The following is a 24,957-nucleotide window of genomic DNA, read 5'->3' on the forward strand; positions in this document are numbered from 1 at the left end:
AGGGAGATTATCCCTCTTTATCCTGCCTCATCTCGTGTAGACCTGGACAGCCTTCGTAGGTCGTCTACCCCGACCGCAAATGCGGCCGGTGTGGGCGCTTTGTGGGACCTTTTGTCCTGGCTGGGCCCCGCCGGCTAGGGCCCTTTCTTCTGGCGCTCTTCTTGCTTCGCCGACTCGTCTGTGTAAACCCTGGGCGTGGTGTCATCTTTATGTGTGGTATGGTTGGGTAACCAATGAATAACATTGATAAAGATAGCCTAAACAGAAACAGAAAAATAACTTCTTTAAAATACCGTATTCACCACTATTTTAAGAACGAATTTGAATTTCTAGAATCATAGTTGCTTTAGTTAGTTTTTGTAGTAACGACACTATTCTTTAGGAAATGGCAACGTCCCTATTTTGCCCTTCATTTTTTGTTTTACTGAATCTTTTTGAATCTGTAGCTTTTCCGAAGGTATTCATTAAAATGGAACTTAAAATAAGGGCACATTTTTGTGTGGCTTATTTGCTAACTTTAAGTATAGAACTGTCGGCATCAATCTCTCCGTAAATGAACATGTAAAATAATTAAGAATAACTAAAAAAAGTATAAAACATGTCTAAACAATGTCAAATAGCTTTGTGGTGCAATGGTTTTAGGCCACATTAATCTAAAGATGTTCAATCCAATCTTGCTAAGTCAATGGTATATTTCTATTTCATTTTCAGTTGGCAATTGAGCGGTAAACAGTACTATATTTAAATATTTATAGTGGAAACGAGTAAATAGAAGTTGTATTAAATATATTAAATAAAAAAAAACGAAATTTTAGTAGCATAGGAAGCGCTCCTAAGCGTAAGATTATTAATAAATTCACATTAAATTAATTTCGTTTTGAATACATGCGCATTAATCAGCAGTTGGTGTCGCCCTACTCCAATCCCAATCATTCTTTTTCACTTGCCATCTCTACCCTGCTTACGAGTTGGTAAATTGGACTCGGCCTACAGTTACCGTGTATTTGGGCAGAAACGTCATTTTGTTTAAAATATTGTCGGTAAAATTGGTGTTTTATTTATTGTTGAATTAATGTTTATTGTTCAATGTTCGAAGAGACGTTAAAAAAATTTAAAGGGAAAATCTAAGCTGTCAGATCTCTTTGTGATTGTGGTGTATCAGAACGTGTGAGATTCCATAATTTTGCCATTTCCTAGAAAATACTGTACACGTAAGTCTGTATTATTCACAAAAAGTAATAATTCGTCATTTCATTCTTATGATTTTCGGCAGATATTGCACTGACCATGTTTTTACATAGTATATTATAAACAAATTAACCTGAAAAGGATTATATTTAAAGGTAAAACCATCGAACTGGCTGGCTTATCTTATCTGAATGTTGTATTGACTAAACCACCTTTATTTTTTTACCACCAATAATATACAACCTCTATATGATACATGTCACAAATATTTTTTACTTTTAGATTATTTTTCTCTTTTATCTCTGTCAGTAATTGCAGTATCTGGTGTCATAAAAATGTAGATGAAATTTCTAATATTTATACCTAATATATCTGATAAAATATCCTCGTTTCCAAAAAAGTTGTAAAAAATGTTATTAATCCTGACGAAGTCATATTTCCATAAATCATTATAACTTTAATGTTGAATGAAGACCCATGTAAATATAATTTCCATAATAAATTGCATATATGTACTGTTTTGTCATAGTAAGCACTAAGCAGCTGTTTAAATTATGGGGATATTTATAAATATTTAAATTAGATTGTATTCGATGATGCAGGTTTTTGTGTAGTGTTTAATGTAATGAAATTATAATTAAACTTGTTTTAAAAATTAAAACCAAACAATGTTATTTTGTAATGTGTTGATAAAAGTAAATATTAATGTACTGACAATGTGCATGTTGAATTAATACAATTCGTCACAAAAATGTAGTGTACAGGGTGTTTCATTGGTATCGGGACACATGTTAATGAAATATTCTTCCTTAAACGATACATTTTTTCAGTGTATACATTGTAAAAGTTGAATTTTGATTACGTATAAATATTTCAAAAACCATCGCACCAATTAATTAAAAATTTCAGGCTTTTTAAAGTAAATTTGAAAAAAAGTAGTTGACTTTATTCTTCACATATCGACAGTTCCGGCAAAAAAATAATGAAAAGGTGCTTAATTTTCAGTAAAAATGGTTGAAAGTAAAAAACCCAAATGTTTTCTGTTACCTAAGTTAAAAACGTCAATAACTTTTCCCTCTTGATTCATTGTTTTAATTATATTGGTTCTCTAAAACATGTTTCAGAATAAAAGGAAGCTATTTCGCTGAAGCTGTAGTGTAGGTAACCACTTTTGAAATAATTTGCATTTGGTTGCGCATTATTTAGAATCGCTACCGCAAAATTTATCTTCGGCATATTAATTAATATACATACCATATTAATTAATTAAATAGTTTCGAAGTTAGAACCGTTATTATGACAGAGTATCACAATTAAGATAAAACGTAAATACCTACATACATTTAATAATTAGAATTTATTACGATATACCTACAAAAAATTAAATGGAATTCGAATGAACTCCAAAATATTAATTGATGTTCCTTTAAATAAGTATGCCGTGATATGAGAAAACACTTCTATTTTGAAAACGGTTGCATTTTTTTGGTTTCAAATAGTATAATTAATATTACTTGAAATTAAGTAAATTTTCTACATTTTTTATTCAAATTGTATGTAAAAAAACAAATAATCCGGATTATATTTATTCCACAACTAAGATACAACGAGATGAATAGTATTTTTGAAATTATCACTATAAAAAGTATGTGTATTGAAATTTTCGACTTAATCAGTAGAATGGTTCTCAAAGCGTATTGCCAAAATATTATTATTTTTATAATTTTTACATCCAACTACTCAAAACATATCTGTAGACAAACATCCAAATAGCTGAATGATCTTATTGTTAGATGTTTACTAGAACTACTAGAAGTTAAATAGTGGGACGTTTTGTTTTCAAAATACTTTTTGTTAAAAGGGATAATTGGGTATTTTGACGAAAACAGAAGGTAAACCATATCATATGACACAGGGTTGTAATCAGAAAAATGCGCTGTACTTGCGATGTAGTATTTTTCAACGATATTATAAAAGATAAATGTTGTACAGGTCGTGCAACCTTAACGCATACGCACTGCATATACTTTATTGGTTGTAAAATATTTATCCATTCGATCATTATTTGTTGAGTCACTTCCTCTGATCGGTCAAGTGACGTACATTTTAATTTATTTTATTCTCTTATTATATAATGGCCAACCAAACATAATAAAAATTGTATGATTGTTGACTTGTGCTGGCAAAGGCTAGTCTTAAATAAGATTCATATGGTCGCGAATTGCGATTATAGTTGGGAATTGCAATTTCGAAGCAGTATTATTGTAATAAAAAATGGAACTCATTATTATATTTGAAAATTCATTACTTGTTTCACAAAGTTAGTTTTTACAAAAATGAATTTTAAAAAATCTGTGGCCAGTCAGCCTCTGCTCTTAATTAAAATAGTTTTTTTGAGAATGAATGACTCAACGTCCTAAGCCTACTTTGATTTTTTGGTTAATTCATATTTTTCTCTCTAGCAAACACAAGCAGAACTAAACACTAACTTTTTTTAACTTTTGTAAGAGTCGTTTCACCTGTCGGAGGGCACCTTGTATATTTAGATAAATTATTTAAACGGTTTTATTGGAATAGTAAGTACTACTCAGATATATTAAGTAACGTCTAATAAAATTAAATCCATTGACAAATTGTCCCATTAGTATTACTATATATGTCACTAGGGAGCGTGAATGTGTAACAAAACGACATTGTGTACGAGGAAATTGTATCTGTATTTCCAGAGAATCCTTTATATGTTTGAACAATAGCAAATTGTAATAACTAATTATCCCTGACAAATAGGTACAGTTTATGATATTCACATTAAATAAATACCATTCAAATCAGTTTCCACGAAGTAGTGTCGTATAAATTGAAAGCAAAAATTCAGGCAAGAATATTTTTTTATTCGATTTGAACAGTTTTGGACTCGCAACATGACGACGTAATCAAAACCTCTTAAGGCTGGCGATTTATAGACAAGAAATCGCCCTTTTAGTAAGGTATAGATCGTTTTTGTAAAATATATTTAAAAATTTAATTAGAAATAATTATTCCCAATTAAAATAAATGTACCAAGATAATTTTGTATTTAACAATTCACCAAATTTGGCAAGTGCAGCAAATTTTCTAAACATTTTTACAAAAAAAAAACAATTTTTCTCCTAACAAGACTATTTTCTTTTTAATCGAACAGGATCATTTACCAAAATGTAAAATTTCAACTTAAAAATGTGATTTCATCGACGCCTTGTACATATTAAATCCTTGAAAATTATTAGCTATTTATTTGTTTCTTAAATGGCATATCTAGGGCTCTACAATCAACTACAATAATTCTAGTCACTTTTTAGCAGCTACCATATGCCTGTTGGCCTGCAGAAGGTCATATTTTTGTACATTCTTACACAAGCAGAATTTTTTAATAAGAATGGCTGTTATTAATAAATTAAAAATAAAAAAGTGTTCACTCTTTTCAGCTCTATCCGTGAACGTACTGTAGATACAGGATGATCCGCTGTAATTATTACAATTATTTAGCGATAAAAAATAGGTATAATTAATAGCCATTTTGACTAATAACTAATTAACTGTAATTTATTAATAAACAATTAACGTTACAAAATACTAATTGAAAAATTACAGTAAATTTTCAAAAGTTAGTTAGTAATGATAAATTACGGTTTAATATTTCTCTCTTTTTTTTTAAATTGTAGCTACTTTCTGTTGTCACCGTTTGTATAAAGATAAAGGCTAGTAAATTACGCTGTATATATACAGGATGTTCGAGAAACGAAAAATAACGGTACATTCGTTCGAAAGTTCTGTATTAAGGAGTTACATAACCTCAAATTTGTTTTTTTAATTAATATTTTCGTAATTAAGCGATTTTTTTTACAAATTTGGGCACTGGGGACTCCTAATATCTTGAAATTCCTCTTAGTTCCTATTGATAACTTTTTTATTACAGAATTACACAGTGTCAGCTTAAAATTTCTGAAAAAACCTTACAAAAAGGTTTTATTGATCCAAGTCGATAACATTACTCCTTTCGAAAAAAAAAAATGCTAACCTATAATGTTTTGCGAGAATATTTTTCGAGCACGTTTTCCATTTGTCCCTGAATTTAATAATTTTTATAAATCAATCAGTATAATTAATACTTAAAATTGTATAAACAAAATGTAGTTACATTTTAACGGGTTTTTAGGATTGACCAAAAAATATAATCGTTTTTTTTCCAAGAAACCAGTTAATGTTATCGACTTGTAATAAGAGGTTTATTTTCCTTTAAAAATCACTTTAAAAGTTATGATCAATTAAGTAGATTATTGATTTTTAAAAAAAGTGCCATATCCATCCCCTAAACTTTTGTTCGCTATATCCGAAACGCCTTGCATGTACGCGAGTATGTGTCTACATATATTTTTGATCGGGCTTATTTACTTGAAACGAAAATGTGAAACTGATAGGATGCTGTGGTGTGTGTTGAGATTAAAAACCGCACAATTTACGTCACGCCAGTGCTGGCATTAATTAAGATAAATTTGTCGAGAACGTTTTTAAATAAATACATGTAATATTTTTGTTTTAGTTTAGCAGACTGGAGGGGCACAAAGTGCCTACCATACCTCCTGCGGAACCTGGGAGCGTAACGCTGGCACCATCTAACTCTAGTCCCGATATGGACGATGTCAGTAGTAAACGACAGGCTACAAGGTATGTCAAATTATGTTCTTACCCTTATACGCTACACTTGCCATGCTTGCGTTCGTAGCACTCGTGCCGAATTCATTTGGTCTACCAAAAAAGAAACTATGTTTTTGCGCGCAGAAAATGTATCTTTGAGATACGATAGTAATCGTAATCGTGTAAACCAGTACTACTATAATAAATAATCAAATATTTCTGTTTAAATATAGTCCCATATTTATGATATAAAAATTCACTGGCCCGTAACATAGACTATATAAAATTCTTTAACGTAGTTGTATCATATGTTACAATTAATAACCGTTATTATCTTTCAAGACAATTCAAAAGGTGGGCTTTAAATGTGTACATGTGTTTTAAACAACGATGCCATTTACTGAGTAAAACATGTAAAAAATAAGGAAAAAATTATATTCAAAATAAATATTCATGGTTTTTTTAACAGAAAACTTGTTGAGAACCGCTGATTAAAGAATAGAACTTACCACGTAGATGAGCTATGCACTGTTGCCGATGTTACATAAAAGTCTAACTTTAAACAATTTCTATGAACATAAATATTGATCTTCCACTGATAGATTTACACCTTAACAAAACAAAATCGTACAACTTCTGTAATATTTTTTTTTTAATCGAAACAGTCTTGAAGTTCGGGGATATGTGGCTGTTAACAGAACCGAGCCAGAACCAGACGTTAAATATTCAGAAAATACTTATAAGTGAATAAATACTATGTTGGCGAGCAAGAGAAATATTCTGTTAAATTAACAAATAGCGCTATACCAAATGGATAAAATATGTATTGATCAAATTGTATGTATGTTCAAAAAAATTATTACGTATTATTTCAAACGGGTTCACTTATTAAGATCTTCGAAGTTATACTTATTCATAAAAAAGGTAACATGTAGAATGTAGAAAATTTCAGGCCGAGGTATGTTTTCCAGAAGAGTTACCGAATTATTAAAAATACTTGATGGAAACATATTTGCAAACCAATTCGATAAATTTATGTCTCGAACAAGGTAAATTATTTTCAAAAGTTTCATCACATCAAGCATCTTTAGAGAGGTTTCATAAATGAGACATATTTTTTAAACCTCAACATTTTGTATCTCGAAAACGGGATTCAATGTAGGTACCACGTCCTGAAGATAACATAGATTCAGAAAACACACTGTATATCAACCTAACTCTGTTCGGCTGGATAGTATACAGATATTGTTTTGGTTTGAAGCTTTGAAAGTACCTAATAGAATACACTAAATTCATATTTCGTGGGATTCAAATTATTACTCCGAATATTGATGAGTACATTAAACATCCCGTACTATGGAATCCGAAACGTGTATTATCTTACAATTAAGTTAAAAAATCTGAGGTTGTAAGAAGAGGCGCCTCATCCACATTTATTTTGACTTGTTTTCTTTTTAGTCAAGTATGGGGGCAAAAACGCCACCTGCCACTATCACTTCGTTCTGAGTAAAATGTTCGAGTCAATACCCACCTTTAGATGTATAAAATCAAATAAAACTAAGTTAATTTTGACAACCTACAGGCTAAGGATTCAACTGTTAGCAGGGCTTGCCAGAGTGGATTCTTTTATTTACATGATAAAGGACACCTTTTCCACATTTTCTCACAAACTAGGTCGACATTTATGAAGGTTACGCCTTGCATTTTTCCGTAGATCATAAGATACTCTCTCAAAAGCTAATGGATTTAATACATTTGAAATTTTATTTTATTTATGTTTCAAATATATTATATGCTAATTATAATTATATTACTTCGAATCTTTGTTAAACTGGGAACTAGTGAAGACTAGAATTTAATTTTATATTTTTGAGCTTTTTTATTCTTTATTTGGCGTAATGGAAATCATTTTTCGGTTTAATGATTTGAAAACAATTTACAGGTTGGGGAATATCATTCGGCGCAAAAAGGTTTTCGCTGTTACTGATAATTTACAAAATTTCCAGTTATTAAAAACATGCATTTTTTATACAGTAGAATTGTTAAAATTTTATTCGAACTAAATATTTTAACGTTTATTACTTAACATATTTCTATTTTCTATTTATAGAACCGTTTGCTACAGAACAGATACTGATTTGGTACAATGAATAAACGCTTTTTTATTTCAAAATTATCATTGTAATTTTGCAGGTACCTATGTAACAGATAGGTTAGTTAATATTTGTTATTTTTGTTTTGTACGCATATAGCGTACAGCATACAGCATGTTTTTATGTACGTTTTCCTTGTTTTGTTTATGTCTCTAACAATGTAATAACATATCACTAAAGAACTACAAGACAGTCAAATCACAGATGCTACATTTTCCATAAAAATGTATTTTTTTTTTGTTTTGCGTTCTCGTTGAATTTTATTTGGTTATAAAATGTAATCTCCTATTATTTAATAGACGGAAAATAGTAATTTAAATTTGCAAAGTAATTTATTTTTATTATGACAGAGTTTGTAAAATTAAAGACTTCAGATTAATCTTAAATTAGTATATACGGTATTTTTGCACCCATTAGCCTGAAATAATCAAAATAAGTTATTAATTAAAATTTGTATAATATTCGGATTTGGCATTAGCGAGAAACGTCAAATTAATGTTGTCGGTAACTTGGTTTATGCTTTGTCAACCTCTTACGTATGCCTGCCATTTTTTACGAATGTAAATCATTGAAGTGGAGACATGCTTTCGAATGTATCGATATGCACCATCCACATGATGCGGCATTAGTTTGCGTGTGAGAAATGCGTGTATTACGGCAAATTTAAAACGCACGTAGAAAATTAAGTTAATTTTCAGAGTATAAAAACCCATATTAAATTTCTGATTGATTAAATAGGTTTTGTTTAAAAGCGAACCGAGCGCTGGATTTTGGATAACTTTGTTATATGTAAAGAGAGTTACTTTTAGAGGTATATTATTCCCGGGATCAGGGTTCAGGACTACCTACTTAAAATGAGTTTGTACCAAATTTAATTAAAAACATATTCTTATTTGAAGTTTTTATGTTGTCAAAGTTTAAAAAACAAGCACAAAGCTGCTGAAAACTTTGAAGCAAATGGCTGTCGCCATGTGTACAAATATTTACGAACAAATTTGAGTTTAAAATCCTGGAAGATTAATTCTACCTTGATTTAAACTAAATACAAATTTCATAAAATTGTATAAGTACTGGGATATCGACCAATTAATTAGAATTTTTAAATATAATAAGTACTTTGCACACATATATCGTGTCAGCAGTAACGAGGTGTGTGAAAATTGTTTTGATTTGTTCCCGAATTAAGTAGGCCTTCGTAATTAAAAACTTATGGAATTTAAGGAAAATATTTTTGTACTGATATCGATCTTTGGACTTGTGCGCTTAAATATGTATGCGTATTTACGAACTACTTTCGTCAATAGGAAAAGTTACGTTTCGGAAATTAACCTATTTTCGTTCTCAAAACTGCAAATAAGTTTGATAATTTAAATTTTGTTTAATTATCTACGTCCATAATAATACTTGCAAGTAATACACACTTTTTTGTTTCAGGGTTTTTAAGAAAAGTTCTCCAAATGGAAAGGTTTGTTTAAATGTGTCTAACAAATATAATAAGATAACAAAAAAAATTTTTTATACTATAAACAAAATAATTGCCGCTACAACCGTCGAAATTAATTGCCATAGTTTTATTGTTAGAAATTTATTAATTAGTGTCTGAGGGACAACAATCTTCGCGCATAATCTTGTTACACATATTTTACTTGTTACAATAAATCAATCCATTAATTGGCCAAAAATGAATCATGATAAGAACAAAACATAAACCATGGTAGACTTATAATAACTTGTGCCAGACTAACGCAACTGCAATAATAAACACACATACGTAATCTATTTTTCAAATGTTTAATATAAAATCAAGTCTAAAATGTAACTAAAATGGTACTATTAGTCTTGGTCGTGTCGAAAATTGGGACGATTTTTTGAAGACTCAAAGAAGTTTAAGTTGTTAAGAAAGAAAAATCATGATGAAAACCGTCGAAATATCAATAACAGAATTTTTTCGTTTATGTTTCTGTAACTTCCAGTTTTTCAGTTTTTATATTTATTCTCTGGAATTAAATATTTTCCAGTTATTGAAATTTATGCGTAAAATTTCCTTGACGTACATATGATATTTAGCAAGAAAAAAATTAAATGTATGTATCTGACGTACTGATGGGGAAAATATACACTAATTTTTAACATAAAACAGTTGTATAAAAAAGTATTTTATGGTGATGTGACGTCAAAATTAATTATTTTTTAATAATATTAATCATTTTAAAGATCGAAAAATGTCTCGTTTAAAAAGTATAGCGAGATTCTGCTAAAAAAACTAAAGAAAAAACGCCTTCGGAAAATAACTGCTGTTTTCCTTCAAACTTCTCTTGCTTGGAGTTTAATTTTTTTAAATTAATACCTACAAATCGCTAATTAATAAATTTCTGACACCTGTTATTTAGGAAGAATTGTTGTATCTACAATTTTGTAACTACTTACCTACAGGGTCGGAAAGTCCCCATGGTTCATCGGTCGTTACGTGAGAGCTATAAAGAAAGTCATAGAAATCCGTGCGATAGAGAAAGATGGTTATAATGAAGGCGTCTAATAATCACCGCCCATTTCGCCCTTCCACAAATAAGATCCATTTCTTATTTGTGGAAGGGCGAAATGGGCGGTGACTATTAGACGCCTTCATTATAGCCATCTTTCTCTATCGCACGGATTTCTATGACTTACTTTATCGCTCTCACGTAACAGCCGATGAACCATGGCGACTTTCCGACCCTGTAGATATTTTCGGTAGAAAAGAACAAAAAAATTTGAATGTTGAAGTTAAATTCATTCAAGATCTAATTTTTTTTAATGAAATATTATTTTTATTAGATTATTGTTTTATTAAATTTATGTTTCGCAAAGTAACCTTTATATTAGTTGTATTCCATCCATGATAAATTAAATTATAATAAATTATATTTATTAGTGTCCTTGTGGATGATATTTTATTCTAAATTAAGGTTATTATATTGTTTTTCCCTTTTGTATATAGACACAAGCGAGAGTAAAATTCTCTTCATCTTTTATTATTATCCTGGCATGTAATTAAAAGCGAATTCTTTGAAGAACGTAAACAGGGATTGCGAGTCTTCTTTTAATATTAAATTTTTTAAATTTCGTAATTTTAATTTAGAGCATTTAAAATTAAATATTAAAAATTAAATAAATAAATATCGTATGTCATCTTAAAGTACATATATCTATTATTATTAAAGAAAGGAGTTGCGATTTTCGCGAAGTTTAACATTTTTTTGAGAGAAAAAAAACAAAGTTGGTCTTGAGTAAAATCAATTGCACTACTGAATAGAATTTAATTCCATTGTTCTATGTGACTATCTGTGAACATGGGCGTAGCTAAAATTTTTGCTAATATTTCAAAACCTAAGCACTTTCGTTTAATTCTAAAATAAAAAATATATGACCGGACTTTCTGCTGGTATGGGCCGTGCACACCCTGTCCGCCCCCCTAGTTACGCCCATGTTTGTGAATGTTTTTAAACGAAACATTTCTATCAGTAATGCTTCGATCTTAGTAATGAAAACCATTTTTTTTTTATTTGAAAAATAAACCGCTATGGCTTTTTCCCTTCTTGACATAAACATGACAAACTATATACAGCATGTTTCATAGGTAATGTGTCACAGAGCTGTGAACAGAGGTAAGCGAAAATATCAAAAATTTCGTTTTATTGGCAATAACTGAAAAGTAAATATGTATATTTAAAAATTTATTTCGCGAAAACCGCAACTATTTATCTTTAATAATAATCGAGAACATATTTTCCACAGATAACCGTCTACCTTGGCAAACGGGACTTCGTGGATCACATATCCCATGTAGATCCTATAGGTAAGTTTGTTCTACATATAATATTCCAAGTAGGTAATATTCGTATTTTTTAACGGAAATTGACGAAATTCTCCACAGCTTACTCTCAAGGGGAGATCTCGTAAATATCGTTTTATAACACAGTTAAGTTATTCGGGATTTGATTTAGCCGCTTCGTCGCTGGCTAAAATTATTTTACATATGGGATATTCAGTAATGATATAACTGCAAATTATTCCCCGATTGTGTATTCAGCGAACGGCATGTTTTCACAATTTTATATTTATTTCAATCGATAAGTCTGTTTACAAAATGTAAATAAAAGTTGAAACACGTTAAAACGGTGTGCTAAAAATATTTCACTACCAGCACAATTTTTTAATGATCCGTGTCAAAATGGAATAAATAAAGTTTCCCTTTCGAATTCGTATTGTTCGACTGTTTCTGTTGCAAACTGTTTTAAATAATTTTTTAATTAGTCACATTAAATTTTATAATACCTGCGTCTATTTAAATTGTTTATGAATTGCTTCTTAAGAAATCGGAGGTATTTCTCGGCTATTTGTTGTTTTTTTAACCTTTTGTAAGCCAGTGGAAAAATAACTTTTTGTATTCTAGACGGTGTAGTATTAATTGATCCAGATTATGTCAAAGATAGAAAGGTTTTCGGACACGTATTAGCAGCGTTTAGATATGGCAGAGAAGATCTAGACGTTTTGGGATTAACTTTTCGTAAAGACTTATATTTAGCGGCAGAACAAATTTATCCACAAGAAAATACATCACAGAATAAACGACCTCTAACAAGACTGCAGGTGCGATTGTATATGTTTTATTTTATTTCCTCTTCGCGTTATTAAAAATATGTTCTCTAATTTTTAGGAACGATTAATAAAAAAATTAGGACCAAATGCTTACCCGTTTTATTTCGAGCTACCGCCGCACTGTCCGGCATCCGTCACCTTACAACCCGCCCCTGGGGACACTGGAAAACCTTGCGGGGTCGATTATGAACTTAAAGCCTTCGTCGGCGAGACTCAAGATGACAAACCCCATAAAAGGAATTCAGTCAGGTCTGTTTTTTAAATTAATTTATGTATGTATGTAATACAGAGTGCAAATTTAACACCCTTTATTTTTAAAACATTTTCTGATCGATTGGTCTTTTACTTTTTATACGTGCATTGTAGGCTGGCAATTAGAAAGATTATGTACGCCCCCAGTAAACAAGGAGAACAACCGTCCGTGGAAGTTAGTAAAGAATTTATGATGAGTCCGAACAAGTTGTACCTGGAGGCTTCCCTAGATAAAGAATTGTACCATCATGGAGAGAACATTGCAGTTAACGTCCATATCGCAAACAACTCCAACCGGACTGTTAAAAAAATTAAAGTATCAGTTAGACAGTTCGCAGACATATGTCTTTTCTCTACAGCTCAGTATAAATGTACAGTGGCGGAAACAGAAAGCGAGTAAGTTATTTTTATTTATTCTCTTACTTTTACGAATTTTTTAGAAACACTGTCGAATACTAGCCGTAAGAATTGAAATAATCAGGTTGTTTGTATAAAAAATTCTGCATTTTATAATAAATTTAGATTTGTTACGATGGCGACCCAAACTGTAAGCCCACCTCTGTAATTTCGGTTAAACCGGAAGGGATAGAAAAATTATTTGTTTGTAAAATTGGTCCATTTGCCGCTTATTTTGCTCATATCTGGTATCATGTCGCTAACACTAATGTGAGACGAGGTGTAGGGGTGAATCTATTGTTTGGGTCACACGGTATGTGGAGAAGCTACTTACATATTTATTAAATTAAGCTAACTCCGAAAATTATAACAATTTAAGAGGAAACAGGTACAGATATTTCCTCAAACTAATTTTACTTTTATTTTTTGCGGTAGAATTTGAAATTAAATTTGTAGAGGTGCAGATAAAGCAAAATATTTAAATTTTCGATTTATTTTTAATCCATCACGTAGGATGGCATAATTGGTCTAGTATTTGGAATTTTATTCTAAATTTACATTTTTAGTAGTAAGATCCATGCGACGTAGTAAGTAGAAAATTTATAGGAGACTAAAATAAATAACTAACTGTAATACAGGGCGGCATGTTCAAAAGTAAGTCTAGACTATCCAACTCGTTTCATTAGATTTTCGGAAAAAATGGCAGACATTTTCTAATGTAATGAATTCATTCGTAAAAAGTTACTTCTTTACCTTTAACTCGCAATGTGGGTAAAATGGAAGAAATAAAGTACCGTTATAAAGCTAACGAAATAAGCTTTAAAGTGGTATGGTCATTATCATGTCATTAAAGGGGAACTATCAATAATAAATAAAATTTGGTACACGTTTTTGGTTATTTGTTGACGCGCGAATAGGTTGCGTAGAACTCATAGCTACCTTGAAAAAGAATATAATTTTCATCAATGAGCGGCGATAAGAAGAGAAAGTAAAATAAAAATTTAACATTAGCCTTTCCTAACGCGCATGCTCAGAAAGAATAACTTCATACACAGGCGAGATCTTGTTGATATGTTATAGCTATCATCATTAGCGTATTTTCTCTTGTTTTGTTTAATCTTGGTATTTTCTAGTTCCACTAAGTATTTTTATTGTTTTTTTTTTGTGCTAAATATATAAATTCTATTAGTTTGTCACTTGGGGTTTGAAACTTCTTAAATATTTCTAATATTGCCAGAATATCGAAATATTTAAGGTCATGACAAAGAAGCCATTTTTTTGCCACTTATGTCCAAAGGTGGAAATTCTTCATGACAATGTGCAACTATGGGGGTTGCCTATTATTTGGCGCATGTGACGTCACTACTAAAAAGGTTTATTATATACCATCATTACCGTGCTACAGGCTCAAATTTTACATTTTCACGAGATACGGAAAAAATCGACATATTCTTGTGGTTTAGAAGAAATTTATAAAATATACTTTCGCTGCTGTATTGACCCCTACTTTGAACATTCGATGTTAATGTTGGTTAAAGAACGATCTACAGAACTTTGGCAGTCGAATTAAGGGATAACCTGTATAATTTAAATTTAATTAAAATCACACAAAAACTTCTCGATGTCGTAAAGTCACTTTTTAATTATCTTATCGTTTGGACTCTCTATCTGCGTTGATATAACGTAAGCCATGCTAAGTCGCGAAGGTCTTTGAATGTGGCGTTTAAAAAGAAATCGTCATTGAATGTCGGACTGAAGTAAATTCAAATGTGTTTAAAAAATGAAATGAAGCGTACAGTTTTATCGAGTATATTAAATCTTTAAGTAAATATTGCAGCTTGAAAACATTTTGTTTTTTAAAGTTAAATGTCGTAACTCATCAGAAGAGTCTTAGTGTAAATCATGCGTGCTACGTATGATTAGTTCGGTACTTGTGATTATCTAAATAACTAAACGCTGCTATAAAAAGACGTATCTCGTACCATTTCTGGTCATTCCTAATCTTAAGAAACTTTTAAACAAAGTATTTTTTAACCTAATGTAATCTAATTTTAATCCTGCAACAAGTTGAGAGCAAATATATGACAAATAACAACGACATGCAAAAAAGAATATACATTTTTATACTAACAAATAAACTACAATTAATTGAAAATGTTCGTTTTACTAAATATATTGTGTATATGTATATGCGTGTATGGATAAAATTGTAAACATGTGTTATTTACAATATGTCGTTAATAAGTGCTTAAAAAACTACGAAGTTCCGAGGAATGTTGAACAGATGATAGTTGTTACAAGGAATGCACGATACGGATCGATTTTCCAATACCCGATATTTTCCATATATTTCGCCGTTCCACAAAGCGATCCAGAGGTAAATTAACAGCGAGTAATTTGACTCCATCCATCCATTAACGTGAAAATTATTCGTATTTGGTATTTGTAAATAACGGATGGCAAACGGTTATTAATATGGCTCTAAATGTATCATCAAGGCAGAGAAGCTTTGTTTCATGGAAACAATTATATTCAGTCAATTTACATGTTTAGTACTACCGGGAATATGAATTTTTGTTAATGAATGAAATATGTATTTGAGAGCAACAGATGCATAGTAAAAATAATAGACTCGCAGTAGCGGCAACATATACGTAATGTGGTTGTTTAAATTTTAATATGTGCAATTCATTAAATACCTGTTATGCCTACTATGCAAGTTTCATTATACTCGCAGTGGAAATAATTTCCTTTGCAAATATGCATTCTTGCATCGTTTAGGTTTTTTAAGCTATTTCAAAAGACTGATACCCATTGACATCGGAGATGAAATTTTACTTAAAATACGCTTGCGCTTGATCGTTTTTTTTTTTCATGTGAATAAATAAGATAAAATAATTCTGGCGTTGAATTCTTACACCGTTGTACGTTTGTTGCAACGATCGTGAGGGACTAGTTTGAAATTATCGAAAATGTTTGCTCAACTGCTTGCGTTATAGGTATTCACCGAAAAAACAATTATTTTTAACCGATTCGATATTTTTGGTGATTTGAAACCGGTCCCAAACTACCTAACATGTTTGCAATGTAATTTACAACATTTAAAACTACGCGTCTGACGCACAGGTGTAATATCTAAGGCTGAAGTACGCGCTAGATCAATTTGATGTTGACAGGCGAAGTCGAAGATCACGCATAAAGGCACGCTAACGTGCTCATAACTAAAAATCCAACCAACTGTAGTGTATACAGTATACACCGACTGTGGAAGATGAAAGTACATCACAAATCGCTAGTAAAATACGTGCGTCATTAAAAACAGCCAAATTCTACCGATTTGGCGCATGCGTTACACGCGCTATATGCGCCTCTAGTGTACATAAGTCCTATGGTATATTATCTACAGGGTGGGTCAATTTCACAAAAATTATTTAGGATGCCTTGGTTTTCGAGAGAAAATAAAGAGGTTTTAAATGTCTGTACCTGTTAACCTTTTTTTACACTAAATCAGACATCGTAGAAGAACTAATATACACAGGGTGTCCTACAATATGGTACCAAACCGAACTAGAAGATAAGTAATGTCATTTCAAGCAGTTTCTTATTTTTTACTATTTTCGGTCCTGTTTCACAGAAAGCTTTTTTTTTTAATGAAATTTCCTCCTGTTTCCATTTGGCATCATGTTTTGTAACACCTTGTATAAATGTATTCCAATAGCCATTTTTTATACAAACAACTGAAAAGGTACCTACACTATTTCTAAGTATATTAGAATAACTGCATTTTAGAATAAAAAATTTCACTCCTTCCTCTGTAATATTTGCAACTTGATTAAATTATAGAAATCATTTTCACGTTAACATAAGAAAACTGAAGCTTTTTTGCTTTTCCATTTTCCCTCATCATCAAATGCAAAACACATGAATCTTGAGTTTGTTTGGATAAATTAAATATTACAGAGAAAACTGGAGGAGAGTTAATCTGCTACATTGGGTTATGAATAAATTAAAAGCATGTAGCACAGACATTTATTATACATTAAGTTAGAATGTCCGTAATGGATAGAATATTACAGTGCAGGTTGTCCAATACCACAGGGCTATACATTGAATAAAGTATTCTCTGTGCGGCCCTTGTTGGCTAATAACAAGGATAAAAGAGGGTTGGCCTTAGATGGTCAATTAAAACACGAGGACACCAATTTAGCTTCCTCAACTATGTGAGTTAATCTGCAGCTCGCCTTCCCTACTTACCAATTGACACCCTTCCATAATTCCACATTTGCATTGATTTGTTTGTTGTTTTTTTTATTATTAATATGTAGGAACTGGTCTTATAACGGACCTTTCAGTAGGTGTTGGTTTCTTGCATGCTATACAAATTTTCGGACATTTTGACACGACTTTCAACCTAAGAAAATTGTTTGTAGATATCCTTATTTTTGTTTATTTTAGTTTGAGAGTAATTGTTCAGTTCACGTACCAAAAGGTCTCCAGTATATAAATTTATATAATATAAAATTTTCCATATACAGATCAGTGCAGCTTTATAGAGTAGAAACTTTTATTTTGATAACATCAGTAAATTTTATGTTGATTTATCAAATCCTTTGTTAAAAAATAGTAACACATCAATTTATTTTTGGTTTTTTAATAATGGTTGCAAAATTAAAAGCACTTTTCAATATTAAAATAATGAATACATACAGGATGTCCAAAAGCAAATGGGCCATATTTTAAGGGCAAGCTTTCGTGGATAAAAATAAACCGATTTAAATCAAGTTATTTTAGTACAATGGTACGGAGATCACTATGAATACCTAAAACATTCTTTTGTTCTACAGCTTTTTTTGTTTGTAGAGCTATCGGAAAAGAGTTATTTTGTGTAACTTTTATTTTACTTTAATGCTAATTCGAATTCTAAAATTTCTCCTATCCAATATAGTTTTATGTAACGTTACTTTATTTACTGTAAAAAAGGTATATTTGTAGCATATCAGTAAAATGTATTATTCCAGAGGAAAGCCGATTTCAATGTTTTGCTGCAATTTATTAATCACAAATTCCCGACTATTTGCAGGTATTTTATGTAATTAAATTGAATACTTTTACTAAATATGTACCTTCATTAAACTTTTTTAATATTTGAATCGATTTATCTCTTCGAAAGTCAAAGCCTACTGATGCATAAGCCTTTAAATCTTGTTTTGCAAAAAGTATTTCAAAGGGTCTCATTAGATGTTAATATTTGAACAAAGTTAAGATAGTCTAATTCGTAAAAATATTTAATATACAGTGTGTCCACGGATGGAGTTGACAAGAGGAGAAAATCTTTTGTTTTTGACTTTATCGAAAAATGTTACTCTTTATAAAATGTTCTGTCTCTCGAAAAAATGAGACCGTCATACAAACATCTTAGATTAGATATACAGGGTGCTCATAAATTAAAAAAAAACGAAAATACTCAAGAGAGAAGTACCATTATTTATTATTTTACACAACATTTTTCAAAACAAATCTGTTTATAACCTCAAATAATGTCCTAATACAAATTTTAGAATCAAAATTTCAATTTTGATTTTGACTACATAGCTAACTTCCACCTCAACACATTTTTCCGCTAACTTAATAAATTTTTCGTACACTTTGCGAATAGTTTGAATGAAACCCATTTAATTCATTTATCCCTTCTCGTATGCGCTCTTTTAATAGAGGCAGATCATTTGAACAATGGTTAGCAGATCATTTTGGTGAAAGGTGGATAGGAAGATTTGGCCCAATCCATTATCCTGCTAGATCACCTGACTTTCTTCTTTGGGGTGCCCTAAAATAAAAGGTTTATTCAACTGATCTGCCACATGATAGGGAAGATTAAAAGTGCGCATACGAGAAGGATAAATTAATTAAATGGGCCTCAAACGTTTACGGAAAATTTATTAAGTTAGCGGGAAATTGTGTTGAGGTGGGATGTAGCTATGTAGAGTAAAAGTTTATTTTAAAATTTGTATTAGGACATTATTTGAGGTTAAAAACAGATTTGTTTTATAAAAATGTTGTGCAAAGTAATAAATAATGGTAGTTCTCTCTTGAGTATTTTCGTGTTTTTTTAATTTATGAGCACCCTGTGTATCTAATCTAACATGTTTGTATGACAGTCTCATTTTTTCGAGATGCAGAAGTTTTTATGGAGAGTGACATTTTTCGATAAAGTCAAAAACAAAAGAGTTTCTCCTCTTGTCAACTTTCTCCGTGAACAGACTATATAAATTTAACAACTTTTAATTAGAATAGAATGCCCTTAAAAACGTAACTGTTTGTAATCGACAACAGCTAAAAAAAATTTAAATCTGTTTTTCTCTGAAATGGTTCATTTTAGCAACATGTGTAAGGTTATTTTTACAACAAATAAAGTGAGGCTTCATAAAACATCTCCATTTTATCAAAATCTGTACCAACAAGAAACCAAAAAATGTCTTAGGTATTCCTAGCGACCTGTATGACAAGAAATAAACCTGTTCATTATTGGCTATTCCGAAAACCTTCCTCTGCCAAATTTCATTGAAATATCTTGAGAAAATTCACTTTTTAACAATTGCTTTTTAAAGGTCTCAAACTTTCTAAGGTCATAATTCTGTAACTATGGCATTTTTCATCCAAGGAAGCTGGCTCTTCCGTTTCGGGACACTGTCAATAACTTGTATGTTGCTAAAAGACACTACAAATTTCCCTGTCAACTCAAACCCTTATTAGTATTAAGATATAACGTTTCCACTCTGTATGCGAGATTAACAAGTTGCCGATCTTTAAACTTGCTCTTGGCGTTTCGTACATTACATCGACTGTAGAACTTGAACAGAAATTTTCTCAAAAAAAAAGGGCGATGGGATGCAGAGTCTGCAGATTTAAAAGTTTTTATGTGTGATTAAATTTGTTTGTTTTTTGTGTGATTTGATTTGAGTAGAGAGGGGTGTCCCATCGGCCCAGGCTTCACTTTGAGCAAAGTCTTTACACTCACACCTCTACTGGCCAATAATAAGGATAAGTGGGGCCTCGCTCTGGATGGACAGTTAAAGCATGAGGACACTAATTTAGCGTCAAGCACTTTGTAAGTTAAAAAACAATTCAATTTTTTTTTATTTTTCATCATCGCATCATTTAACGGTTCAGTATATTTAGTTTTTATCAACAATTATAATTTCTGCCTTCATTATTGTTTCTGCCAGCCATTCATTAATTAATATTAAAAAGTAGCTGGTTCTTCTTGCGTCTTGTTATTCCTTATTTCTACATGGTGGAGGTTTTTGTCGTCCAAGTTATATATATTTTTTGACAAAGGTAACACTTTTTGTTGTATTTAAATAATTAAAATGTTTAAAGCTAATTTCCCCTTTTGTACATACAGGGTGTCCCGCATAAGAACCGACACAGGTGCATGTAAGGATGTCCAAAATATTGTTATTTAACCAAACTTCCCTAAATTAAAAAAATATATAATATCTGCAACATTTTACCGTAGAAGAACTAAATTTGGTACATAATTTAGGTTTATTTAAAATTAAATTCTGCCGTGAATTTATATTACTTTTCAATTCAATCAATGAAAAAAAAAGTTCGGTATTATTTTAGGGGCGAGTCATCCCCAATACCTTGTCACCTTGTAGTGCTTCAATAAACTTTAAATCATAGTCAAAGAAGACCAGTAATAAATCTAAATCATGTACCAAATTTGGTTCTTCTGCGGTAAAGTGTTGCAGAGATATTAATCTTTTTCAAAATTTAGGGCCCCAATTTGGGGGCTAATAACTCCTCAGGGGTACAACTTTGTATATAGGTTAAGTTTGGTTAAATTACGATATTTTGGAGACCCCTACATGCACCTGCCCTGTGTCGGTTCTTATGTGGGACACCCTGTATAATTACATTGTTATTGTTATTAAAATTGCTTATACAGCTGCTTATAAAAAAATATATTGGGTGTTTTGAAGAAGGTGCCACAAATAGTTGGCGATGCATAAAAAAATATGACAACTTATTTCTGTAAATCATGGGTGGTTTATTATCGTTTGTTTTTTAAATACAAAGTACAAAGGATTATTTTCTCTTTAAGTAGGTTTCACAATTACAATTTTCCCACCTAGTAAATTAATCAAGGAACTGCCAATTTTATTTTGGGGCGTGTAATATAAAAATTGTTTTAATTTTTGATCCGGTTTTATTTATTTAAGTTTTAGTGACTTAATTTTTATTCTGTACTACCAGTGTTAGTTACATTAAAAAATCTTTTTATTTTTATCACAGATTTATATTTAAAATCTATATCTAATGGTTTTTTTCATCAAATACATTGATATGACAGAATAACAAACTTAATGAAAGCAAAAATTTACTACTTGATTATGGCAATTTCGGTTTTCTGGAAAATGGTACATGCTCAGAAATTTAAAATTAAACTTTGCGACATAACATGCAAACAAAATAGGCAGCCTCAAAATAATTATGTTTTAAATTTCACTGAGAAAAGTCACATTGATGTTTTGAGTTACATATCCACAATGTACCAAACAATGCAATTAATTACCTTACCTACATTTTCTAAATAGCTTGATATTAGAAAATCATTTTTGGCGTGTTGAAAAGGCAATAGATCCTACCTATAGTTCATACGAAAAATTGGTCACATTTTTTGTGTTTCACCAACTGCTGAATTTATGATGTGATTTTTAAAAACATCCTGTATATCAATAATAATAATTAGCTGTATACTATTTGGCATTGTAACATAACAATTTTCATTAAAGTATCGATTAATATTTACATTTTTTTATAAAATTCTGTTTTCTCTATACATATAGTACATGTATTTCTAGATTCTGTAAAAAAATAAAATTTCTTGTGATAAGCTGCCTTTTTATATTTTTTCCAAATTTGAAACATTTTTTTTATTTTCAAATTTCTTTCACAATGCTTTTATTTTCATTTTATTAATTCCTGTAAATCTATTAAAAATGTTTATCAGAGAAGGAAGTTCGTAAATTGTTCTAAATTTATTTTATAAACAAAACTTGTTTTCATTCAAGTTCATTTTATAGAAAAAAATCCATGTCCACATTTACATAAAAAACTTATTTTTACATGAAGAATTCGTTGAAGACGTAATTGAAGACGATTCATTGTGGTTCAAGACGTAATTGATTTGATATTTGAATTTGTGTTATTGAGTTTGATAATATGTGCACTTACCACTTACTATACTGTGTAGTAAGCTTCTTTTATACTAAAAAACTTGTCCTTACTAATTAACATTGTATAATCTAAGCTCTATTTGTATCTTATCACATGAACCTGCAAATTTCTATTTCATTCATCGCACATGAATATAAACAGTTTACTGGAAGTGTATAATGGGCAAAGGTAAACACATATTTCAGCCAAAAAGATAATGAAAAAAAGCAATTATTTCTACAGTATGACTCACTAACTGATGCAAAGAAAGATCATTTTTTTTCAAGAAAGAATTGGTTTTTAAAATTCATTCTAACAGATCGTAAATTTAAAATTTCGCTAATAGTTTTGTTGTTTATACAGGGTGTTTTCTAAATTCAATTCATAACTTCAGGAAGCTGTTCTTCGTATCAAAAAGCCCTTAATTAAACAAAAACCTAATTCTTGAGGTTCAGGGCTTGCTATTCATTGCTGTTGGGAATCAAGTGGCTTGTATGTTTTTCTTAAAACAGTTGATATTCATTTGTCTACAAATTTTGACATCTCTGTCCATAGCCAATTTAGATAATTAAGAACAGGAACTCGCCCATCAGTTTTTTTTTAAGTATAAACAATACACCCTATATATTTCGGTTTCTTTATAAACAATCGCTGTATTATTGATCTTACCTAAAGTTTAAATTGCGATTCTTGAAAAGTAACTATATAATGAAAATATGTTGTAAATAATACAGTATTAATTTTTCGGCAAATCTTATCCTTATTTCATGTCACTGTATAGGATTGCTGTAGCTTCCATTTTCGAAAAGTTCTTTAACTTTGCATGCTTATCTGTCCAGCTCCTCTTCATTTTTATTTGCATGATACAGACTAAAGTGACTGAATCACTATATGTAATAAAGGATTTACGTTTACAGAGTTGCTGACCCTTCACAACGAGAAAACTTGGGAATCATAGTACAGTACAAAGTCAAAGTAAAATTGTGCTTAGGAGCTTTGGGAGGGTAATATTGGATGTATATTGTTGTTTATCTTTGTATGTATAATTTTTTTTATACACAGGGATTTAGTTGCTGAACTTCCATTTATTCTTATGCATCCAAAACCCGAAGAAGAAATTATTCCACCGCCATCACCCTCGCGACGTGTAAGCAAAGACGTGGGTAACGATGTTCCAGTTGATGCAAACCTAATACAACTAGATGCGTAAGTACATTTAGAAACAATAGATAGTTTTAAATAAACGGTAATGAAAATTTTAGTGATGAAAATAATCTACAAGATCACGATGACGATATAATATTTGAAGATTTTGCCAGATTACGGTTAAAAGGAGGAGAGACTGATGCATGAGACCAGGTAGAGGCAAAGGCATCTGTGCCAGCCCGTCCATTAATACCTATACGTACCGATGTGTATGTCATCTGCGATTAGGTGTAAACCGCTCCACAGTGTGTACCCTAGTCATCGGCTGTGCTGCAAGCCACAACCAGAACGCACTATTATACATTTAGAAGATCATATGTCCCCTTCTTGGTTTTCTTACATGTAACATAACACTAAATATTTATTCATTATAACGATGTAACGAATCAATATGTATCTATTGTTTTCCCTTAAATGTTACCTCTATAAATGTCACTATTTTCCTATAATACCTAAAGTCAAAGCACCAAGACATTATTTGGTCTTTGAAGCCATATACTAAACCCTGAGTTTATTCATGCGTGAATATTCATATCCAAATAGATAAATTTGCAAGATTCAATTGTTAACAACGACTCGTCGTCGAGACTTATTCCGAAAACATATTTTTGAGAAATTAAAAATGCTTTAAACATTTAACAAACTTATGAAATTATTCTTATGACCTGTAACATTAGTCAGTCAATATTAAAATGCTCACTAACTCTGATATAATTATATATAGATTGTAGTACAAGGGAGTGGCGTAAATTTATTCGAGCAATTGTTCAAAGCTCGCCAACCTCAATCGAGGTAAATAAGTGCCAAGGTATCGTATAGATGAGAGTTACTTAAAATGGTGGTGCTTTGATTTTAAAATGTATGTCGAGTAAGTGTAGAGAAACTACTACACTAATTTTGTAATTTAATAAAATTTATACCGAATTTTATTAACTAAGTATTTTATATTAATTTTTTAAGCACTTTTATACACATACTCAGAAGGTCCAAACCGACTGTGGTGTACCATTTGACTTTCGACATGTAATTACTTGCTTCCGACTTTACTTTTCAGTATTATGAATGCATGCAAAGAAGCATATCTAACCTCACTTTAATAAAATAGTTTCGACTCGTATAGCAGAAATTTGTCTTTGGCGATAGCGCTACTTCTGTAATCACTTATAAAGTTCTTACAATTCCTCAAAAAAAAAAAAAGTTGAAAAAAAAGTTATCAAACTTTTCCCAC

General features: G+C 30.7%; 1 protein-coding gene across 3 annotated transcripts; it reads left to right on the forward strand.

Moving 5' to 3' along the window:
* Nucleotides 1-954: 954 nt before the first annotated feature.
* On the forward strand, nucleotides 955-24,119 carry LOC108916916 (beta-arrestin-1). 3 transcript variants are annotated; one of them, XM_018723241.1, is made up of 12 exons: nucleotides 955-1,211; nucleotides 5,768-5,892; nucleotides 9,450-9,480; nucleotides 11,790-11,850; nucleotides 12,448-12,644; nucleotides 12,712-12,902; nucleotides 13,020-13,301; nucleotides 17,378-17,521; nucleotides 20,263-20,406; nucleotides 23,441-23,527; nucleotides 23,586-23,729; nucleotides 23,786-24,119. In XM_018723241.1, the coding sequence occupies exons 2-12, from the start codon at nucleotides 5,858-5,860 to the stop codon at nucleotides 23,874-23,876; spliced, it is 1,407 nt and encodes a 468-aa protein (XP_018578757.1). In that variant the 5' UTR covers nucleotides 955-1,211; nucleotides 5,768-5,857; the 3' UTR covers nucleotides 23,877-24,119. The 3 variants fall into 3 exon arrangements, with proteins under 3 accessions (XP_018578757.1, XP_018578759.1, XP_018578758.1); XM_018723243.1 differs by lacking the exon at nucleotides 20,263-20,406; XM_018723242.1 differs by lacking the exon at nucleotides 17,378-17,521.
* Nucleotides 24,120-24,957: the final 838 nt, after the last annotated feature.

This window comes from Anoplophora glabripennis, unplaced genomic scaffold (assembly GCF_000390285.2).
Source record: "Anoplophora glabripennis isolate ALB-LARVAE unplaced genomic scaffold, Agla_2.0 scaffold2, whole genome shotgun sequence".
Taxonomy (NCBI): domain Eukaryota; kingdom Metazoa; phylum Arthropoda; class Insecta; order Coleoptera; family Cerambycidae; genus Anoplophora; species Anoplophora glabripennis.